Below are 24,986 nucleotides of genomic sequence, written 5' to 3'. Positions count from 1 at the left end.
ACAGCATAGAGCCTAGTAAAACTGTGTGGATAGACTCTAAATTGCAAGTTTAGGCTTGTTATATACTATAATGGAGATTGTAATTATAGATTTGTCATACTTGACAATGATGGCATTAGGTTTTTTAAACTAGGCTTGTTAAACTCTACAAAGGTGACAAAGGCTTGTTAAACTCTACAATGATGGCATTATGCTTGTTAAACTCTACAATGGTGACAAAGGGTTGTTAAACTCTACAATGGTGACAAAGGCTTGATGAACTCTACAATGGTGACAAAGGCGTGTTAAACTCTTCAAAGGTGACAAAGGCTTGATAAACTCTACAATGGTGACAAAGGCTTGTTAAACTCTACAAAGGTGACAAAGGCTTGTTAAACTCTACAAAGGTGACAAGGCTTGTTAAACTCTACAAAGGTGACAAAGGCTTATTAAACTCTACAATGGTGACAAAGGCTTGTTAAACTCTACAAAGGTGACAAGGCTTGTTAAACTCTACAAAGGTGACAAAGGCTTGTTGAACTCTACAATGGTGACAAAGGCTTGTTAAACTACAAAGGTGACAAAGGCTTGTTAAACTCTACAATGGTGACAAAGGCTTGTTAAACTCTACAATGGTGACAAGGGCTTGTTAAACTCTACAATGGTGACAAAGGCTTGTTAAACTCTACAAAGGTGACAAGGCTTGTTAAACTCTACAAAGGTGACAAAGGCTTATTGAACTCTACAATGGTGACAAAGGCTTGTTAAACTCTACAAAGGTGACAAGGCTTGTTAAACTCTACAAAGGTGACAAAGGCTTGTTGAACACTACAATGGTGACAAAGGCTTGTTAAACTACAAAGGTGACAAAGGCTTGTTAAACTCTACAATGGTGACAAAGGCTTGTTAAACTCTACAATAGTGACAAGGGCTTGTTAAACTCTACAATGGTGACAAAGGCTTGTTAAACTCTACAATGGTGACAAAGGCTTGTTAAACTCTACAAAGGTGACAAGGCTTGTTAAACTCTACAATGGTGACAAAGGCTTGTTAAACTCTACAATGATGAAAAAGGCTTGTTAAACTCTACAATGGTGAAAAGGGCTTGTTAAACTCTACAAAGGTGACAAGGCTTGTTAAACTCTACAATGGTGACAAAGGCTTGTTAAACTACAAAGGTGACAAAGGCTTGTTGAACTCTACAATGGTGACAAAGGCTTGTTAAACTCTACAAAGGTGACAAGGCTTGTTAAACTCTACAATGGTGACAAAGGCTTGTTAAACTCTACGATGGTGACAAAGGCTTGTTAAACTATACAATGATGGCATTATGCTTGTTAATCTACAAAGGTGACAAAGGCTTGTTGAACTCTACAATGGTGACAAAGGCTTGTTAAACTCTACAAAGGTGACAAGGCTTGTTAAATTCTACAATGGTGACAAAGGCTTGTTAAACTCTACAATGGTGACAAAGGCTTATTAAACTCTACAATGGTGACAAAGGCTTGTTAAACTTTACAATGGTGACAAAGGCTTGTTAAACTCAACAATGGTGACAAAGGCTTGTTAAAATCTACAATGGTGACAAAGGCTTGTTAAACAACAAAGGTGACAAAGGCTTGTTAAACTCTACAATGATGACAAAGGCTTGTTAAACAACAAAGGTGACAAAGGCTTGTTAAACTCTACAATGGTGACAATGGCTTGTTAAACTACAAAGGTGACAAAGGCTTGTTAAACTCGACAATGGTGACAAATGCTTGTTAAACTCTACAAAGGTGACAAAGGCTTGTTAAACTCTACAATGGTGACAAAGGCTTGTTAAACTCTACAAAGGTGACAAAGGCTTGTTAAACTTTACAATGGTGACAAAGGCTTGTTAAACTACAAAGGTGACAAAGGCTTGTTGAACTCTACAATGGTGACAAAGGCTTGTTAAACTCTACAAAGGTGACAAAGGCTTGTTAAACTCTATAATGGTGACAAAGGCTTGTTGTAATCTATATTGGTGACATAGGCTTGTTTATTTAAGAACGGTGGCATAAGCTTAACAAAGAGCTAAGGATTCTGGAATATTGATAAAATGAGATTCACAGGAGAGAAATGCCAAAGAAAGCTTTTTAACTTGTATCAACTATGTTTTGCAGTTCAACACTTGTCATTTAGAATACACACAAATGCTATCTCACTTATTTTATTTGCTTGAAAATTTTAACCAAAAGCTATCTATGAAAGCAAACTAAACACAAATAAAGTAAAGCTAATTTATTGAAACAGGTAGTACTGTAGGGGTATTGTTTAAGGTATTGGTGTATGGGGGGGGGGGGGTCTAACATAAAGTCCAATATACAAACATACAAAGAATTAAAGTGTTAAAGTGGTTATTTCTCACCATACTTGAAACTTATTTTCTTTTTAAATTGTGACTATTCTAATGGTAGAAATGGCTGGTTTTATAGGGATTTGTCATGTAAAAAAATCAAGAAAACATCAAAAGCTAGCAATCTTGTAAGAATGACTTTACAAAATTTACTTAAAAAGATCTTTGAATGATTACTATTTATTGTATATCATTTTAGCAAAAAACAACAACAAACAATCAACAAAGAAACGAAAATCCCCAACAACTTCTGTTGCTTTTCTCAAGTTTTCTGACATGTTGAAATGACATTATATTCAATATACTGACATATCATTTCAAATTTTTTATTAAAAACTATCAATTGAGCAAAGAACAACCCAGAATTTACCAGTAACAACTTTGCAACATAAATGATTTCATCTTGCTTTCATATAAGAATCTTATATTCAGTCACATCAGTATCTAAAGTATGTTGTTAAGTAAACTTGAAGTTCAATCTTTTTAAATATCAACAATAATAGCTTAAATACACAGACATATCCTTCAAACATCTGTAATGATAATCACAGGTCAATGCCTACTGAAGAGCCAGGCCATCTATGCAATGTAACTAAGGCTGTTTTACTTTAAATAATTTAATTTAATTACTCATTTTTGCAATTTGATACTGAAATCTCTAAAATCAACAATATAATATCCCAATTTCAAGGCAGGGGATGTCCATCACACAGATTGTGCATGTTAAAGGTTAAACATGATCCACAGATCAAATAAGTTAACCTTTAGACATTCACAATATATAATCTCAACCTAGACCTCTACAGACAAAACTATTCTAAAATTAGAAAGACCAAAACAATAAAGTTTCTAGTACTACCCTCCTCCAGCGAGAGGTTTTGCTGGCAGGAATGTTTTTTTTTATATATTTGAAATATTTATAACATTACAATTTTAGAATGGTTGGACCGACACTTGGCATTGATAGACCAACTCTCAACCCATCATGATGATTTAAAGAAGTTCTTTCAGAATAAAATTTCACTATTTTTCCAACTGAAATGTTACAGTTCATAAAACTTCCTGCATGGTCAAATGACCCTTCGCAGCAGACAAAAGGGGAGTAACTCTTAAGTCTAACAGACAGAATAGCTGCATTTTGGCTTCTAAACAGGCACAGTTAAGGCCAATTTAGGTTATTAACCTAAGTAATCAATTTTGAAGAAATTTTCATAAATTTTGTGTTTTTGTATTCGTTCAAAACTTTTACAAATTTTAAAACACTGTTTATCTACACAAAGTCCAAATAGTCTACATTTTACCAGGCATTTGTTTTAGTTAGACCTTAAGCGCACTCATTTTACTCTTTCTATTTATATGGCAACAACTGTAGAATGATACGCTTGTTTTTAAATGAAACCATTGCATAGATTACTTATGAACAGAAGCATTTACTTTCATCAAATAGGTAATCAATTATTGTTTTTTTCATAACATTTATTAGGATTGTTCACTGAGCATTGGTTTAAATCATTCTATATCATTATATATTGTAATGATGATAAAGTTTTGAAATACAGGAAAGGCAAAAAAAAAGTTGATTGGCAGTTTAAAAAAACAGGGCAGACAGGGGGCCCAGAAACCAATATTCCATTATTTTTGGCCTTAACAGAAGCATTAAGGACATAGCAAGTACATTAGAACCCAGCAAGAAATATCATAGACAAATAACATTAATTGGTAACCCTATAACAATGTCTGCATGATCTACAATAAAAATTGATTGCACTAAATTTCTTACGTTTTCTTAAGAAGCGAGACATAAAAAACGGGCAAAAAAAATCTAAGAAATGAACCATAAATTATGATAAAATGAATGTAAATTTTCTATTTAAGTCATTGTAAAGAACAAGGAAGATTCATTACAATTACAAAGTAATAATTTCTTAACAAGATCTACTAAAAAGATTATGTTTTCAACAATACTTGTATTAAATTGTATACATGTATACTATTTTTGCTAAACAGCTGTGGCATAGAAACAGAACATTATTTGAGTGAATGAACACTAATAAGTGTATAAAACAAGACCTGTCCCTGGACAGTATGCTCCACTTTTCTCAGTGCAAAAGAAAAACTGGGAAATTAAAAGAAGTTAAAGTGGCATAACTAAGCAAATATAAATCATAAGGGATTATCTTCCATTTAAAATTACATTCCAGTTTAAAATTAAACCAGCATTTCATATTTGAAATATGTTTGAGAGTCTTTGAGAAATGGACCTTAGCCTGGGGCAACCTTTGCCAAAATGTCTATTTAAATAATGTCATATTATGATAGTGAACATGGATATCAAGTGAATAACTACTATATTTCCCCCAAAACAACCTTAAATCAAAAAGGTTAACCAGGGAAAAATATTCCAAAATGAAAAAGGTGCATATCTTTGCAAAAATTAAATTCTGGATTGTCTGCCCTTTTGAAATGGCCTCTTTTTTTATGATAATAAACATGCATACTGAGTTGGAAGTGAATAGCTTTGATTGCTTCTGAGAAATGGACCTCAATGATAAAACCATCAATGGCGCCCACAAGAGGGTCAAGACAATAGCTCCAAAAAGAATAGCTAATAAATAATGTTGCATGTTCTGAACTTGGTTTGTTGTTTGAAAAATAGGTGTTGTTTTTTTATGTTGTTTTTATTTAATAAATAGATGGGAAAAAAAATGTTTACAAGTTTGTCAGTTTATACAGGATGAATTCTAGTTCATATATTGGATATTCTGACAAGCAGTTACTGAACAAGTATTCCTGAAATATGCAATTCCTGTTATAATACAAGAAACATATGACATGTGTTATAACTGGAAACAAAATTGGTTTTATTATTAAATTTGATCGAATTTTAAGATCAAGGAAAAATGTGTTTTATGCCCATGTTACCAAAAATAAAGAACTAGATTTTTTTGTTTGTTTGGTTTTACTGCTCACCAACACAGTTTAGGTCATATGGTGCCAAAACAAGAAAGCTCAAGCTTATTGAAACACACTCGAATCCATTCCTGGAACCAACCCCAGTACTAAACAATGAATGTAAAGTTTCTTGCTGAAGGAAACAATGGCCTGCCCCTGACTGGGTCCGATTCCACATGTCCATCAATCCTTAGATTACAAGTCAGACGTGTTAACCACTACACCACCTGCCACTCGATATAAGCTATAAACTAAACCTTACCCTGACTTTGGGAAATAATTTTAAACCTTTGTTGGAAAGAAGGTAATTTGTACTTCAGAGGATGACCTTCAAAGCATGCTGCTACATGTGAAAGATATACGTAACAAACCTAATTCTCTAGCTACAAAACATACATTTTCTATTTCTTAACTCACTAACACAGTTAATTAAGGCTTATCATATAGCAGTAATGTGGTACTCATCTGATCAAATTCATAATTAAGGTAAGTTAAAACAACCATTGATGTTTTTTATCACTTTTCACAGGAGTTAAAATTTCCCTGCACTAACAAGCTTTGTTTGTTAAAACATCTTTTCTATCTAAGGAATAAGCTGTTAATTGCCAACTTTCTGACTTTAGTAATATTTAGTAAACTCTGTAAAGGTGATTAAACTTCCTATATTCACCATCTTAGTGAAATAATATAATGGGTTAACTCCTATTAAAATATATAAGGAGTAAAACCATTACTGCAATAAGGTGATGTATTTTCCTTAATATGAACAAAGTCGGGACAGAATCAGCATTCATAATTCATTAAAAACATTCAAAGAATAAAATGTTTGCTTAAAATCTAATGATTTCTTGCTATATCTGATTTTTTTATTTTATGCACCTTTATCTGCAAAAGCAGAGGACCCATTTAATATGGGTTTCCTCATGTGTTAATGCAAACAAAAGTGGGATTAATTGCTATTCTTGCATAAAAATACAAGACAGGCTGATCTCGTTATTCCTAAGAAATTTCTATCTATAGAGATATTGTCCTAGGAAATTATCTCCCTACAGAGATATTGTCCTAAGAAATTATCTAGTGTCCTAAGAAATCAAGCTATAGTGAAAATGTCCTAAGAATTACATTCTAAGCAAAGAAAAACACTTCATACTGCTAGTCTTGTAAGACAGAGGAAATATATGTAACACAGTCAGGGAATCAAGTCATTAATTGCTCACGCTATAAACAATGTCTGACGGCACTTGAGTAAAAACTGTCAGTAATAAACAACTCGAATTTTCTATTAAGTGGAGGCAAAAAATGTTCACAAATAATCACAGAGTGCCATTAAATTAACAATAGTAGCAGAAAGATAAAATTCTCCATGAAATGATTGCCAGTGATTTCTAGAGAAATGTTATTGAAATTTCTGTCTTAATTGGGCATATTCTGTCCATGCAGTACAGTTCAAGACTGGCAATTAACTGTTTCCTTAATAGCTCTGGAATGGGTAAGATTTCCAGCTATTGCAGAGGATAAAATAGATCCAATCAGATAGCATAAAATAGCAGCAGATATTTACATCGCAAGATATTTAAATATTGAGAAAAAAAAAACCCGAGATATATATGTCAATGGATAGTTATAAAGTAGAAACAAAAGACAGAGAAATTAAAGAATATCCAATAATGTCACGGTGATACAATATATCATTGTTATAATTAATGAAAATTGCTGGAACCAAGAGATTAAACTTTGCCAGCCTGCACATCTATTTTGTTGGAAACTCAATTTTTGTATTTTGTTTTTGATGTCCCTTATATTTTGAATGGACTGTTCCAAATTCAAAGAATGGGAATTCAATTACACAAATACAATTTGAAGGGTTCAACAAGCATTTATCCAGGGACGGCAAAATCAATTATCTGTATTGCCAAGGTTGTCCCACATACTGTACGGACAAGTGGAATTTTTTTTATAAATTTACTATATAAATATCATACAGACAAGTTACGAAATGCTTTAGATGAAAACAAAAAGGTTGGTTAAATTCAGATCTTGCTGACCCTGATTATTCCATAAAAGACAGACCTATATCATCAGTTAAGATAAGTTAAGCCGGTGAATATATTTTTATGCCTTTTCTCTTCAATATATCTCATTTTTTTATATTGAAATCCTATTAATTAACAATCAGCAGATAATAAAGTGAAGGCTCAAATAATGTAAGTCCGAAACACAAATTTACCGGTCTGAAATAAACTACAAGCAAGTCTTATATAGTTCTATCTATTCTAGGGGAAAAAATCTAGGAAAATTTAGAGGTTTTAGCTTTGGCATCAGACTTATTTTTTTTTTACTGGAAAAAAGTACTTTTATTTGGCATTATAACTCTGCATGTTTGTAACGTGGCTATTCATTGGATTATCATGATGTTTATATAGAATTATATACACAGCTGCTATCAATTTATGTGGAAATCTCACTTTTTTCTCTAAAAAAAGATGCTTGCTGTATTGTAAATTCATTATTAATGTGTCTGACCAGTTATATGGCCAAATATAAATGGTTGTTTGCAATATAACCCTCACCTAGTAGCTCAGGTTATATTTTTAAGCAACCATTTAAGTATGGCCATATAACGTGTCAGAAATCTTAACTAATAATGAGAAGGGAGTTTGATTAACTGAATCTTGATACAAGTAGTGTGAGAAATATCTAAATTCAACTATCAAGATATACCGTATGTGATATTAACAGTAAAATATACATACCCACAGTGTTTCATATTCTGTGGTTTGTCCATTCTGACTGCTATTTTAATAGACAGGTCATCTGGACAGTTTTTGGTTGTCTTCATTTTGTGCCACTCTGCCAATCTGCTGCTGTTCCCAGTAGGCCGCAAAACAACCTAAAATAAAAAACAAAATTTCCACTTCAAATTAAACCCCTCATCCTGTTGGAACTGTAAGTGACTAGCCTTTGCCACCAGTATAGAGCCAGGCCAGCCTGCACATCAATACAATCTGACCAGGCACTTTACTGTTAACTTAGAAAATTTTGCATTTCGATACTGAAATCCCTGAAACTCTTAGACTCTTCCTAATTCAAAGTTGGGCAAGTCACAAAGTGCAAGCTTAATGGGTACTGTATTTCAACAACACAGGTATGACACCGCATGGTTCACTTACACCTAATGGCTGTGTGGGCTCAGATTCTGCAATGGTCAATGTTTGAGTGGTCAATGGTCAGAGATCTACATGAAAGATCACAAGTGCTACCTCAGTATTCCCTTTCATCTGAAATAATTCCTTGAAAAGCACCAAAGGTTTTTTTTTTCTATATTCTGTTAGATGCAAAATTATATTATGGATGACATAAATAAAGTCAATGTAACTTTAAACGCAAACAAAACAAGAATTTATGTCTGAAATTTTCTATAATAGTCTATTCATGCTAAGAATCTCTGCAGAAAAACAACAACATTCTAATCTAGAGAAGAAGGAACCATTCCCAAGAATCTTCCTGGAATCACAAATTCATTGAATTGTTTGTTATTTGTCTGTATTTGCTGACAGGGGTTGGACAAACAGATGTATGGCAGATACAACTGCTGGTAGTTTATTACCAGTTTATTACCAGAGGCTTTAAACGCCTGCTATTCTATTATTATTCCTGTGACTATATAAAAACACCCATAAATATCAGATAAACAAGATCCTTGGCTATGCAGTAAACAATCAGATTCAAAGATTTTCCCTTAATTTGGTGGAAAGAGGTGGGAATAAATACAGATTACAAGTTATTGCTCTGAGAATTTTTCCACTTTTGACCAGTATTTAATCATGGTATATGCTTGTTTCACAGAATCACTACACAATTTTGTTCTTGAATAGCTGTCAACCATAAAATCCCTCAACTATAAAAATATTGCATTCTTGATATTTTATCTTTATATACAGTTCAAGATATACATGTAAAAAGGAAATTTAACCCATAACCTGCCGGGGGAGCTGATTCTACCCGTGGGACCAGTGCAGACCATGTTCAACCTGTCTGATCATAGTCTGCACTGTTTACTGATCAGTCAGTACTCATTTTGAAGTTTTCCTTAAAAATGATCAACTGTTTTACCCAGACTGAAAGTCCATCAAATCCATTTAAAACATTAAGTGTGCAGAGGGTTAATATACCTTTGAATTTAATAGACAGTAATGGACACAATCTGATCATGATCCTCAAGGATCATAAGTGTGAGCCCTTCAGAAGTCACAACCTACAAACAGTCATTGCTCAGGCTAGCCCCGAAGAGCCAAAATTAATTGTGCTTTTGATAAGACTAAGTCAATGCCATTTATCACAGTGAACAAATTAAACAAGACCTACTTCAACATAGGTAGGTCTTTAAGAAGTGACAGTTCAACAGTTTTGTATTTTATCATACAGTAGTCTTTTGAGCATCTTTACTCCATGTAAATATAAGATAAATAATGTCATGTCAAAATATATGCAGAACCTTACAATACCATTTGTACAAAGTTGTAAAAACAACACTGTGACAAATTAAATTACACATAGTAAGAAGCAAAGAGACTAATTCATGAAAAAAGGTTATAATTTGCCAGACAGACAGAATGGCTGCATTCAAAAGCTTAAAGCAAAAGAATATGCACTATCTTTCAATGGTTAATTGGACATCTTTGTTCAGCTACCACGAAAAATGGGCTTAAAGGAGTACATGGGCTTAACTGCAGACATAAATGGAGAAAATTTTATGTTTGCAACAAATATTATTTCTTATTATCTTGTTGTCATTCCCAATATATGACTTTTATTTTCAGAAAATATATAGCCTAATAACGCTACCAATTTATCATTTTAGACACTGAAGCTGTTTACCATTATCACCCTAAAAACCTTAAATGGACTTGTCTATCTTTCAATCTGGACAAAACCATTCATCATTTATTAGGGAATTTTTCAAAGTACATACTGACTGAATAGCAAATAGTGCCTCCTGATCTTGATCTGCACTGGTCACAAGTGTAAAATCTGCCTGGCAGCAGGCTAAATAGTTGATAATACTTATATGAGCCGCGTCACAACAAAACCAACATAGTGCGTTTGCGACCAGCATGGATCCTGACCAGCCTGCTCATCCGCGCAGTCTGATCAGGATCCATGCTATTCGCTATCAGTTTCTCTACTTGTAATAGGGTTTGTAAGCGAACAGCATGGATCCTGATCAGACTGCGCAGGCTGGTCTGGATCTATGCTGGTCGCAAACGCACTATGTTGGTTTTGTCCTGACTCGGCTCAATTATGATTTACCTTTCCAAGTTCCTTGTCTTCTAGACTAAGCATTCCTGAGCTTTCAGTATACAGTTTCACCTTGACAACTGGTAGAGGATGGGTTGTAGTGAAGTCACCCTGGGTGTCCCAGCTTGGCTTAGAGGCTTCTGCTTGGTCTGTCTGCAACTTTTCCCCACCCTCTACCTCCATTGTACAGTACACTATTTTGTTAGGAGCCAAGGATTTAAGACCTTTCACCTCCACTACATGTACCTGCAAAAATAAATACATGACTGTATTCAGAGTTACATAAAATCTCCGACAGTATTAAACTATATCTTGTCCAGTAATAATTGCTCATATATGATTTGTTTTTCAATTTGAGATTTCAAAGGCCTTGACCTTATGTTCATATAAATCAAGTGACCCTTGACCTTACTGTCTAACATAAATAAATGACATTCTATCCTATTCAGATGATGACAAAAACTTTATAATAAATGCTTAAATAATTTGATATATTACAAATTATAATGGCCTATAACTCATTAATGCACACTGTCTCAATCAGGTATATTATTTAGTTGACCCTAACCTTCTAAGTCTGCTGATGATAATATAGTCAGTAAAGACTATGACCACAGGAGCCACTGAAGTTCTATTTTATTAGTTTTCTTTTCATGTTTTCTTTTCTTAGGCCAGCCAGTGTATGCCACCAGTATAGAGCTAGGCCAGCATGTATGCCAGCATTATAGTGCTAGGCAAGTCTGAATGCCAACTGTAATAGGCCAGGCCAGCATCAATTTTATGTCACCAACATAGAGCAAGGCTAAACTTATATGCCCCAGTATAGAGCTAGACCAGAGACATATATAACATGTTTCTGGCTAGACCAGCCTGTGAATCTATATGATCTGATCAGACTCTAAACTGCTGCCTACACAACCCTTGTAATAATCACAGAATACTAATCACAGAAATCTACATGGCAACCACAATAATGATTGCACACATTTTGCTGAGTAAATTATGACCAAAATCTCCCACATACAATGTACTATCAAAATGTCAAGAAGAAATTATATTCTGCAAACTATATACTGCTATTTTCATTTTAATGTCATAATAATCGATGATGCAAATGTTACAAAAACTGAGATCACAGTCACTGAAGTCTCATAACTTTGTTTTGTTTCTCATTACAAATGTATTCATCTTGATTTTAATTTGAATAAAATATGTAGGTGTATGCTAACATATTGATTTCATAGCCACAAGGGAGACTTACTAATAAGTTAACCTCCAAGTCATGATATATATTATAATAATACGAGATATCATAAAATTGGCAATTTATGCGTTATTTTTTATGCTTCTTGCTTTTAACAATCAACTCTGGTGAATTTATATATATGTAACAAGCTGGTCCAGTTTACAGTTTGAATATGTGAAATGTTTTATTGAAATTGGTCTTGTGCTTAAGCAAACTGGTTCAATCAACTTCCTCACATGAAAGAATTCAAAGGCTCTCAGGGCATATAGTTTAACATTCAGCAACCTTACCCACTAGTTACTGAAGCCCTCCTTAGCAAAATCTTATGACTTATTTTATTAAAAAAAATCAAAACAAACATTTTGTTGTTAAATAATTATTAGATAACACACAATTGTGCACAGTACAGTACTATTTGAAATTATCGAAAAAATACAAGAATTCAATGGACGAAAACCAAACAAACAAAATCAGTTGCTTTAACTAAAATTTCATTAGGTTTATTGAGACTCAAAATGTCATTTTAAAATGTTGTTGGTGGTTCTCCTCAGGTGCTTGTTCATGCTTGAAATAATGCAAGGAGGGGCACCTGAGGTCTTCTGCCAAAAGTAAAGGTTGAAAGTTGCCATATGACCTTTGAAATTTTCATATAATTTTTAAATATAAACAAATGTTGAAACAAACTGAATGGTTGTTTTATGAAGTAAAATACAAGTAATCATCTATTAATATTTAAATGACATAAATCTGAAATTTGACGTCGTTTGGACGTTGAATAGCTGAACAAACAGGTTTTGAGCAGCAGTAGACAGACGGGTAAGTTTGGAAGTATAAAGCCCGTTTAAAAACTAGAAATTCGTTCTTTCGGAAATTTTTACCAATAAATGTGTAATACTCCTTCATATTTTTATGAGGTGATTAAATTAACGAAGAAAAATGAGTTGGCGAGCAAGTCTCTCAGTTTCAGTTCGCGCAAGCGATTCAAAGACGGCAAATACATGCTCACAGACAGAAAAGGCGAGGGAGAATTTTTAGCGACGTTTGTAACGTCAACTGCAAAAGATATACAGAAGTCCAGACAGTATGAAAAGTTTGCGAGATATTCGACATATTTAATTTCTGCATCGTATCTATGCATTCAATTCTGACAAAACAATTTAATTTAATTGAAATAATATTTTATTTCATTCATCAGAATATATGCCTATTCACAATAAATAATTGTCGTTATTATTGTATTACATGTATTTACCCTGGTCCGTTGGATAATTAATGCTAGCCGGTGTTCAGTAGATTTACCGCATATTATAATTGTAAGTTGATAAAATATTTTTCTTTATCATTGATAATCATATTGTTTAAAGATCGGACGAGGGCGGGTTCAAATTGATACTTTAAATCAACAATTGAATTAACTTAATAACACTGTCCGTTAAGTGTCGAGATTACTCAAAAATCCCGATAAAGAGCGGAAAGTATGCGGCACTCGGACCCTTATACGGAGAATGGAGCAAAAAAATGACCACTATATATCTCGGGTCATCATCACAACCAGAAATATGGTTTTTGTCTATGATCCGCAGATATTAAACACTAGAAAGAGTACTTTCAGAAACAATGACACTGGTAAAACATTTCATTTACAATGCGACGTCACGAACGTCATTTTGTTTCATCATCAGCGTGCGCCGGATTGTGCACCCCTTGTGATATGTAACTGTCACAGAATTCTTATTTGTAAATATATTGTATTGATTTTTTCACTTTTTATTAATGACATATTTTCATATCTGTTACTTGTAAAATCATATACGCAAATTAAAAGATGTGAACAGTAGAGCCGCAGTCCAAGAACTTTTTGAACAGCCCTCGTATAACGAAATGGACATCTTCAATACTGGCAGATTTGTACTTGAGCACTATGTAAAAACATAGTGTCGCTTAAGGTAGGACATGCTAGAAGACACAACGAAAACTACGGGGCAATCACTCCCTCCAGACAAAATATTCAAAAGCATTAATATTTCATTGGACAGTTGCATTTTAATGTTGATTTTGTTGTAAATCAAAATTGATTTTTTTATTAATGTACACTCAAACATTCTGATACTAACCTTACATTATTCACACAAACCACATTGAACTTACACAGAACTAGGAAGTATTTGAAAAGACTTATAATAAATGATGTCTGGTGTACAGTATCCAACATATAGACAGTACACACATAAATGCAAATTTTCTACAAAAAAAACCCCAAACAAACAAAAAACAAGAATTCATTTCTAAACAAAAATGCTTTCTGCCACAGTATCATACCACACTAAAAGTAGGAACAGAAGTACATGTAGTTCATTTTTTGTTTTGTGATAATGAAGTGAGCCGATAATTATATTCATGAAATTCTCAAAATAAGCATACTGAGAAAGACTGAGCGGCAGATGGAAAAAAAAAATGGCTGCGCACAATAAGCCATATAAAATTACAATGATTGGAAAGATAGAATCTTTGAGCAGGAAAGTCATTATACTAAATCACTAGTCATAACTCCGTCTGGGCACTTTATTTAATTCCTCCTTTATCACTGCATTTCTTATTCAAAAATCATATTCAATAATGCAGTTCTCATAATTTTCTTTTAAAGTTAATCATAAATATAAATTGGTCTGTCCTACGTTGTGAGCTAATCTTGATGGCAATGTTCTATGAAACTGTAAGGAAAAGACAAGTACAGTGCCTAGAATAGGCTTTATACCACTAAATTACTGCTATATGTATATTTTATGATTTGGTTTTATTACATCTACACCCCCATACATATAAGGGCTGAAGAAAATATCTGATGACAATTCAAAATCATTATTCTGGTCCCTTTTTATAACCAAATTAAATTACATTTTCTTACTTAGCTGAATTACTACTCAAGTTATTTCATATCTTCATGTACATTAATTGACTTTTATTTATTTGATAGTAAAAAAACAGGCTTGCTTAACGGTCCCCATCTTGAAGTAACACCAGAAATATACACAAAAAGACATGGTATGTTTCAATTCAGAAGTTTGTTAAACAAGAGGGCCATGATGGCCCTAGATCGCTCACCTGACCCATCAAACTCATCCAAACAATTACCTAGACAAGCATTCTGACCAAGTCTCATGACAGGTGAGTCAAAAATGTGACCACTACAGTGTTAACAAGGATTATCCATATTTGAGCAGTGTGACCTAGTTTTTTAACCCAGGTGACCCATATTCAAACTTGACCTAGAAATCATCAAAACAAACTTTCAGACCATTTCCAGGATAACTTGGATCAAAACAGTAGCAACTAGAGTGTTAACAAGATTTTTCTATTTTTAGCTCCAGTGACCTAGTTCACATGCGATTTCAAAACTGATCCGAGCAATTACCTAGACAAGCATCCTGACCAAGTTTGATGATAATTGAGTCGAAAATGTGACCACTAGAATGTTAACAAGGTTTTTCAATATTTGGGCGGTGTGACCTAGTTTTTCATCCAAGATGACCCATGTTCGAACTTGACTTAGAAATCATCAAAACAAACTTTCAGACCAATTTACAGGATATTTGGATCAAAACAGTAGCCACTAGAGTGTTAACAAGATTTTCTATTTTTAGCTCCTGTGACCTAGTTTTTCATCTGAGATGACCAATGTTCGAACTCATCCAAGCTATCAACTAGACAAACATCCTGACCAAGTTTGATGATGATTGAGGCAAAATTGTGACCGCTAGAGTGTAAACAAGGTTTTTCTATTTTTAGCTCTTGTGACCTAGTTTTTCATCTGAGATGACAAATGTTTGAACTCATCCGAGCTATCAAATAGATAAGCATCCTGACCAAGTTTGATGATGATTGAGGCAAAAATGTGACCGCTGGAGTGTTAACAAGGTTTTTCTATTTTTAGCTCCGGTGACCTAGTTTTTCATCCGAGATGACCCATGTTCGAACTCATGCAAGCTATCACCTAGACAAGCATCCTGACCAAGCTTGATGATGATTGAGGCAAAAATGTGACTGCTAGTGTGTTAACAAAGTTTTTCTATTTTTAGCTCCGGTGACCTAATTTTTCATTCAAGATGACCCATGTTCGAACTCATCTAAGCTATCACCTAGACAAGCATCCTGACCAAGTTTGATGATGATTGATGCAAAAATGTGACCGCTAGAGTGTTAACAAGGTTTTTCTATTTTTAGCTCCGGTGACCTACTTTTTCATCAGAGATGGCCCATGTTCGAACTCATCCAAGCTATCACCTAGACAAACATCCTGACCAAGTTTGATGATGATTGAGGCAAAAATGTGACCTCTAGAGTGTTAACAAGGTTTTTCTATTTTTAGCTCTTTTGACCTAGTTTTTCATCCGACATGACCCATGCTCGAACTCATCCGAGCTATCAACTAGATAAGCATGGTGACCAAATTTGATGATGATTGAGGCAAAAATGCGACTGCTAGAGTGTTAACAACAAAATGTGAACGGACGGACAACGAACAATCATCGATCCTAAAAGCTCACCCTGAGCATGCTCAGGTGAGCTAAAAAGAGAGCACATACTTTCCATTTTGATTGTACAAGGCTTTTCAACTTTAAGATTCTCATGTGAATATTCAAATTCCAATGAAATTCTACAAACACAAATGTTTACTCTGACCTATAACAAATTAAATTCATTTACACATTACTTTAATTCTGTATATAATTCAATCTATGTTCCAAGTATACTACTATTTTTTTTTATTTGTACCTAGTATATTATGTACAATGTATATACTAAATGGTTGTTGGTGATAAGCTGTAATGCTTAAATGTGAAATAAATTTTCTGTTCTATTCTGTTAACAGGGGCAGATTAAGTGTAAAATCTTTCTTCTTTTTTATTTCCTTCCAGGATTTCTATTATCTTCCTAATGAGAATTCTCCTAGTCATCAAGGCATTACAGATAACTGAAAGGTATTGTTTATCTCTGCTAACCAAAAATTAGCAAATCTTCTTATAGCACAGAGATATGGTATTGTCTGAGACTATCCTAATGTTTCATAGTACAATTATCTCCCTTGGAAAACACAATCTTCCTCTTTGAAAATTTGTGTATTTCAAGGACTTTTGTCCTTTTCTTTTTTAACCAGTTTGCAGAAACATTTCACTTTAGAAACAACTTTATTTAGGATTGAAGTATTGAGTTCAGATGATTAAAATAGAATTAAATTATCTTGAAAGCATGATTCATCAAGAGTAGCACTACATGTAATCTACTTTTTGCCCTACATTTTATGGTTAATAATCATATTTTATATATCTTAAGGAGACTAAAACAGTTCAGAGTTTGACATATAATTATATGTCCTTTTGAAATTTTTATATTTATAGAAGAACATAATCAGCAGTTAAGAGAGTATATACCTCCAATGTGAATGAAAGTTAAGAGAGTATATACCTCCAATGTGAATGAAAGTTAAGAGAGTATATACCTCCAATGTGAATGAAAGTTAAGAGAGTATATACCTCCAATGTGAATGAAAGTTAAGAGAGTATATACCTCCAATGTGAATGAAAGTTAAGAGTATATACCTCCAATGTGAATGAAAGTTAAGAGTATATACCTCCAATGTGAATGAAAGAACGACATCAAATTTGGACAAGCCAGGTTCATTATCTTCAGAAATGTCCATCTTCGACAGAGAGGTATGCTGAGTCCTGAAATGTAAAACATTGTAAATATATTATTTAAGTTATTTCATGTAAAGTTTTTCATGATAATTATACAAACATGCTACAAAAGAAATTAAAATTTTGATGCTATTCTCTCTCTCTCTCTCTCCAATTGGTTAATTTAAAAAATAAATCAGCCAATAAAAATGTTGTAATATGTATATTTGTTTCAAAACTTTAATCTTTAAACATTTAATAACATTTTCAAAACTAGTCTTAACTTTCAAACCCTTATCCTGCATGCTAGCAGTCAGTGATTCTACCAATTCAACCAGTTGCAGACTGTACCACTGTTTGCTATTCAGTCACTACACTTTCAGAAATTTTTCCTTTAAAGTGATAACAAGTTAAATATTGATGCTGCACATCAAAGATGCCGCCAAATGATGTGAACAGTCATAGTTAATGTTCAAAATCAGAATTGAAAATCGTTCTCTATTACAGTGGAATATCCTAAGCACTTATTAATTTTTTCTCCATGTTCTTGGTATGTGTCTGAAATTCTTAAATGTTTGTCTGTTGCGACAAAGATTGAAACGTCTGGTCGAAGCAAAATAAATTGGATAACAAGTGAAATTTAAATGATTGGTAAACTTAAAGTAAATTCAAGACAATATGTGCCGAGAATATGTCCATTTAAATATTGGTGCGAATTGCATAATGTTCGAATGATTTTGAGGACGAACTGTCGGTTGTTTTACAAATAGCGAAAATATGTCTGTAATATCAAATAACAGTTATGAATAAATTGATATAATTTATTATAATCAATTCTTTGTTACGTATTATTGACTTATTTTAAAGATTAAACTACTTGAATAAACAAAACATTGAATATTTGCCTAGAATCTAGGTATTGGACCACAAAATGTAATAAAAAATTTAGGCAAAAGAGAACAATCGTCGGTCACAGAATCTTTTAAAATAACCAGTTTTGTAACTGTAATGTTAGTTATTCAAATGAATAACATTCCGCACATGTTTTGCCTGTTTTGCAAAAAATATTTCTGCTGTGTCTGTAGTGCCAAAATAATCTCCGTTGCATATTTTAGTGATACCTCTTGTTCCCTGCCTGTCATTAGACTATAGACGGGTCTCAATGGTTAAGTTATTTGAATGATAGACTATAGACTGGCTCATTGGCACATTATTTGTTAGGTTGATAAAATAAAATAAGATAATTATAAAAAGAAAAGGATATTCAAACATGACACTATCACTTCAGTTAAACGTTTATTTTTATCCTTTAAAGCTCTGGGACATGTTGTACATCAGAAAAGCTATGTTTATTTGAAAATTTGAAAACAATTTGATTTTGTTAAAACAAAAAAAAATGCACAAATCAAGTCTAAAATTTTCCCCATTGCTAAACGGACAAATGCATATCTACTAGATGGCGCTAGCACGGGGCGTGCACCCGCCGTCTAAAACATGGTTTAATCAAGACTGAAAGATAAGTCCATTTCAGATATTTAGGGTGGTACAGGATAAACATTTACTTTCAGTGCCACAGGATTGTCCTGCTTTGAATTTGGAATGCCCATTGTTAATTTTAGGGATATCAATATCCAAATAATAAAGTAAAATAGCAAACAGTAATGGGTTGGATCAGACAGAACTGTATTGTGACTAGGCATGCCATGTACTTTAATGGAGGCCTTTGCCTATTACTGATATTCATAAATAAACCAAAGATATGAGCCGCATCACAACAAAACCAACATAATGGGTTTGCGACCAGCATGGATCCAGACCAGCATGTGCATCCTTGCAGTCTGATCAGTATCCATGCTGTTCGCTTACAAACCCTATTACAAGTAGAGAAACTGATAGCGAACAGCATGGATCCTGATCAGACTGCACTGACGCGAAGGCTGGTCAGGATCCATGCTGGTCGCAAACGCACTATGTTGGTTTTGTCATGATGCGGCTCATATATTAATTATGCAAGCATAATAATGTATACCGGTATATTTTCAAAACTGTTCAATCCAAGTAAAACGATACTTCATAATGCCACCAATTTAAGTTCACAGAACCAACATATAACTGGTAACCTGCTGAATTTTTAAAATGAACTTGTCCAATTTTCTTTTATGGAACTGTAAATTTTGGCAATCACCAGTATAGAGACTTGTCAGTAGGCACTGATTTAGGCATTTCAAATGCAGTTATGATAAACATTGGACAAAATGAGACTGGAGAGGTAAAAAAATGAATAAAATCTATTAAATGTCACAGGCTTCCACAATGCTGCCACTAATGCATGAAATGTCAAACCAATTTGAAAACATTCAAAACTCTTGGACAATGAATAATACAACAAAAAATAGCAACACTGCTTGATGTTGGCCTGCTTTTTTTTCAAACTTTAATCTCTATGAAGAAAATGGTTGTGAAGTAAAAGAAAATGTTGTCTTTGTTGTGTGCTGGCCTAGTGTAATAGTTCTTTCCTTAAATGGAATATAAATTGTTACTATTAATTATAGAAACTGTAAAAGTAACTAGAACTATCACTAAAAGTGATTAATACCTCCACAAGACTGCTTCGGAAATGAGGATGTTACTAGTTACAGAATACCTTGTAAAAGAATTGAAATATAGAGTTATGGTTGTGGGCAATTAAAGATAGTTGTGGTTCTTGTATATTGCATTTCCTTTCAATGTGGTTGACCATTGAAGAAGTTTTATTGAATTACTCTGTAATAAGACCAGAAATACAAAGAAAAGGAACAAAGGGCAATAACTCTATAAATACTGAAGATGGAGTTATAGTTCTCGTGCACTGCACTTCCTCCCTCTTTTTGTGCTTGACCATTGTATGAAGTTGTTTTGAATTTCAACCAGTATGTTTTAAGTTATGCTCCAGACAAGGAAAAGTATCAAAGGGCAGTAACTCTGTATTTTGTCAAAATGGAGTTATGGCTCTTATGCACTGCACTTCCTTTTAATGTCCTTGACAACTGTATGAAGTTGTATTGAATTCCAAACAGTAGTTTTCAAGTTATGCTCTGGACAAGGAAAAGTAACAAAGGGCAATAACTCTGTAATTTGTCAAGATGGAGTTATGGTTTTTGCGCACTGCACTTCCTCTCAATGTGCTTGACCATTGTATGAAGTTATATTGAATTCCAACCATTAGTCTTCAAGTTATGCTCCGGACAAAAAAAAGCAATGGAAAAGTAACAAAGGGCAGTAACTCTGTAATTACTTTAGATAGAGTTATGGTTCTTGTGCACTGCACTTCCTCTCAATGTGCTTGACCATTGTATGAAGTTATAATGAATTCCAACAATTAGTCTTCAAGTTTTACTCCAGACAAAAGAAAGCAATGGAAAAGTAACAAAGGGCAATAACTCTGTAATTACTTTAGATAGAGTTATGGTTCTTATGCACTGCACTTCCCCTTACTGTGTTTGACAATTGTATGAAGTTGTTTTGAATTCCTACCAGTAATTTTCAAGTTATGCCCCGGACAAGGAAAAGTAACAAAGGGCAATAACTCTGTAATTAGTCAAGACAGAGTTATGGTTCTTGTGCACTGCACTTCCTCTCAATGTGCTTGACCATTGTATGTAGTTATATTGAATTCCAACCATTAGTCTTCAAGTTATGGTCCGGACAAAAGAAAGCAATGGAAAAGTAACAAAGGGCAATAACTCTGTAATTACTTTAGATAGAGTTATGGTTCTTGTGCACTGCACTTCCCCTTATTGTGTTTGACAATTGTATGAAGTTGTTTTGAATTCCAACCAGTAGTGTTCAAGTTATGTCCCGGACAAGGAAAAGTAACAAAGGGCAATAACTCTGTAATTAGTCAAGATAGAGTTATGGTTCTTGTGCACTGCACTTCCTCTCAATGTGCTTGACCATTGTATGTAGTTATATTGAATTCCAACCATTAGTCTTCAAGTTATGGTCCGGACAAAAGAAAGCAATGGAAAAGTAACAAAGGGCAATAAATCTGTAATTACTTTAGATAGAGTTATGGTTATTGTGCACTGCACTTCCCCTTATTGTGTTTGACAATTGTATGAAGTTGTTTTGAATTCCAACCAGTAGTGTTCAAGTTATGCCCCGGACAAGGAAAAGTAACAAAGGGCAATAACTCTGTAATTAGTCAAGATAGAGTTATGGTTCTTGTGCACTGCACTTCCTCTCAATGTGCTTGACCATTGTATGTAGTTATATTGAATTCCAACCATTAGTCTTCAAGTTATGGTCCGGACAAGGAAAATGCAACGGACGTCTGGACCGACCAACCGCCCCACGGACCGACCGACCGCCCGACCAACCGACCACCGGGTGACTCCTATATACCCCCCCAAACTTCGTTTTTGGGGGTATAATAATATTATTATGACTTTCCAGCTTTACTGGTAGAAGAATTAGTCCAAAGTTGCTCATTTGTGCATTATTTCAGGCCAAAGCTGGCACTTGAGAAGAACCTATGACCTTTCATAAGCTAGCTTATATGCATTCAAAATACTTTGTTAAGACTGCCACCAAATGTGGTAAGGAAGTCATGGATCTTAAACACTTGGGCCACGAAAGCCAAGGCCAAGACCCATTCCTGTTACAAAATTTCTTTCAAAATTCAGAGGTGGTTTCCTAACACAAATTTTGTCTTTATTAAATGAGGCAATATTACAGAAGCTATCTTTGTTTTGTTCCGTTTTACAGTGCAACATCACAATTATGTCACCAGAACAAGAAAGATGATTTTGACTAACCTCAGTTGTTACAAACTTAAAGAAACCACCTCACCTGCTGGAGCTAAGAGATGCATTGACTCCAGTAATTCAAACCAATTTAATCACCTCTAAGGATCAAGCAGGGATAATCAGCGGCTGCAATTCTGATGCCTCAACCCTTTAAGGCAACCCTTATTATCCATGAGTTAAGAAGCTTTCTGGAACATGGAATTTCTTGGAAACAAAATGAAAGTCACTGTAACTCAGACTCTTTAGACTGAAGTGTTTCTCACACTGACTTAAAGACAGTGTAAAATAGCACATGAGTTTAAAAACAATATTACTTCTCATAATGTTTTGATACATATGTAACCATATTTGCACATAAACATTCTGAAACGAAATATGTCCGTATAAAGAAATCAAAGGAATGGCCTTATGCTATATTTGTGGCAAAAAGGTTTGCCATGCTCTCTTTACAAATGTATTTCATAATAATTAGCAAATCATCAAGTCTGCTAATCATACAACATAGAATGCTAAAAAAATACCGAGAAAGTTTGTGCAGTTTGAACAGGTACATTAAGCATTAATTGATGTATGCATTGGAGAACTTAATATGCCTGGATAGTCTGACAATTCAACACATAGGCTAACTACACTATATTGAACAAAATCAAACATATTTTATTGATGATTCAGTTAAAAGAAAGGCAGCGAAGTATTAAAATTGGATTATATCTGTTTTTATCATGGAATACATTATAATCCATTCTCTCTCTTTTCTCCTGAAGTCTTGGGGAAACGAATTTGAACAATTGTCATATTGGCGGCAGCACTATATTACCTAAAATCATTTATAAACAGACATTTTTGTTACTCTCAGGACACAATAATGAATTGATTGTCCGATAGCTGAAGATCTAAGAATATCAGAGGATCATATCACTTGTATTACTCCATTTTCTCTGTATCCAATGAGGATTGATATTGAATTTTTTCTCTTTAGCTAACCATGCTCATTTGACATGCTTTTCTACCATCTTTAAATGGAGCTTTCCACTAACTAGGCGATTTCTTCCCTGCATTTTAATATTTAATGAAGTATCAGGGATATCGGCACTACACCTTCAAAAACCATCAGCAATGTAATCAATTCCCTATCAACCATTGCAGCAGTTTCTATTTTTGCCACGATTTTCACAGATTAATCAATTAATTGTCTGGGGTGCTCCCAATAAAGGTTAAAGAGCAAGGTACTCTCCTGATGTTTCAGAGGCTTTTATTTTCTTTCTTTCCTATATCTATACACTCTGTCCAAAGCATTCGATACAAAATCAATATGTATTTATACAGTAGATAAGATAAATATGGGCTGGAACAATTTACATTTCATCCGATACATCATTCTCCATTTAAAATGAAATTTTCTGATATACTGAAAAACAGATTCATTTCAATTTTATGGAAATCAACAACAAAAGATTTTGGAAGTTGGTCTGAGCAAAGTGTAAGTAATGGAGCCTTGCTTGAATAAATATAGCTCTACAAGCACATCTGTTCATAACATGCTCTTATAATAGATAGTTCCCAATTTTTACAATATTTATCTCCCTTGCTGAAAAAGGTCAATATTCTATTTAATATAATTGACAAAACTGGTATAAGGGTTCAGCAGTTCTCAGCTGTAACCCTTGTCCTATCTTCCAAATACACAAATATGTTACCATGGAATATTACTATTTTTTTCTATACAATTTTATGTATTACCAGTTAGACATGGTGGACAAACTGCTATAAGAATTACCAGTTAGACACAGTGGAAAAATTAATTTATCACCTTAAGCAGCTTTTGTCATAACAAATTAAGATCTGTATGCTACGGCATTAATACAGAACTAGTAATTCCAAGATCTACTAAACCAATCTAATAAACTGAAACCACTGGGAAATTTACTTCTAATGAACATTAAAATCAATTTGAATAAATGTGCCCAAAAGAATTAGTTTAGACGGTTTGTCAATTCAATTTAATGAAAAACGGGCTTAAACGCAATCAATTACACACATTGATTAACTTTCTCATGCAAGCAGAATCTTCAAATTTATTATGACAAATGAAAGAATAGGGTTCTATCTAAAGATGCACGATTAATAATGTAAATAATCCTTTAAAGCCATCGATAATTCCTTTATTGTATTTACACAAATTATCTAATAGTAAATTTGATAATTTATCCTTGAACAATTTATCATGCCTAAAATAAAGTCTGATTTAGATTATTTCATGAATTTTGAGTGTTTGGGATTTTATACAATGTTTCAGTCATGATGGCAGTAAACCTTTATTTAAAAGGTAACACTGATTCTGCAAAAAAAAAAATATTCAGGAACTAACACAATAGTTTTTCAGCTGAATCACAACATTTAAGGGTGGCAACTGAAAAAGGGGTTCCTCATAATTAATTTCTAAATTACAGTAAAGATGGGGTAGTGGGAGGATAATTCTTTCTCTCTCACCCCTCACCCCATCCCCTATTATGCTAAATAAAACACAGTAAATGAAAATGGTGAGCAATTGTGATAGAATCTCTCTGCTCCCAATCATCAAATCAGGTCAATAAAAAAACATATTAAAATTATTCTTTTATCCTTGACCTTTGCAATGGTGATTTGAATTTTGCGTGAAACACTTTGCC

General features: G+C 33.6%; 1 protein-coding gene across 1 annotated transcript in view; it reads right to left on the bottom strand.

Moving 5' to 3' along the window:
- The window catches only part of LOC132756020 (calcium-dependent secretion activator 1-like), a 91,710-nt gene that overhangs the window by 53,021 nt on the left and 13,703 nt on the right, over positions 1-24,986 (bottom strand). Inside the window, exons 4-6 of the mRNA XM_060746974.1 lie at positions 17,485-17,578; positions 10,622-10,855; positions 8,065-8,201 (exon numbers count right to left, since the gene is read on the bottom strand). Of these exons, the coding sequence (XP_060602957.1) occupies positions 8,065-8,201; positions 10,622-10,855; positions 17,485-17,578 (465 nt within the window). The remainder of the gene's footprint in view (positions 1-8,064; positions 8,202-10,621; positions 10,856-17,484; positions 17,579-24,986) is intronic.

Source organism: Ruditapes philippinarum, unplaced genomic scaffold (assembly GCF_026571515.1).
Source record: "Ruditapes philippinarum isolate M1 unplaced genomic scaffold, ASM2657151v2 ctg1017_1_1_1_1, whole genome shotgun sequence".
Lineage (NCBI taxonomy): Eukaryota > Metazoa > Mollusca > Bivalvia > Venerida > Veneridae > Ruditapes > Ruditapes philippinarum.
This window is presented reverse-complemented; position numbering and strand designations above follow the sequence as displayed.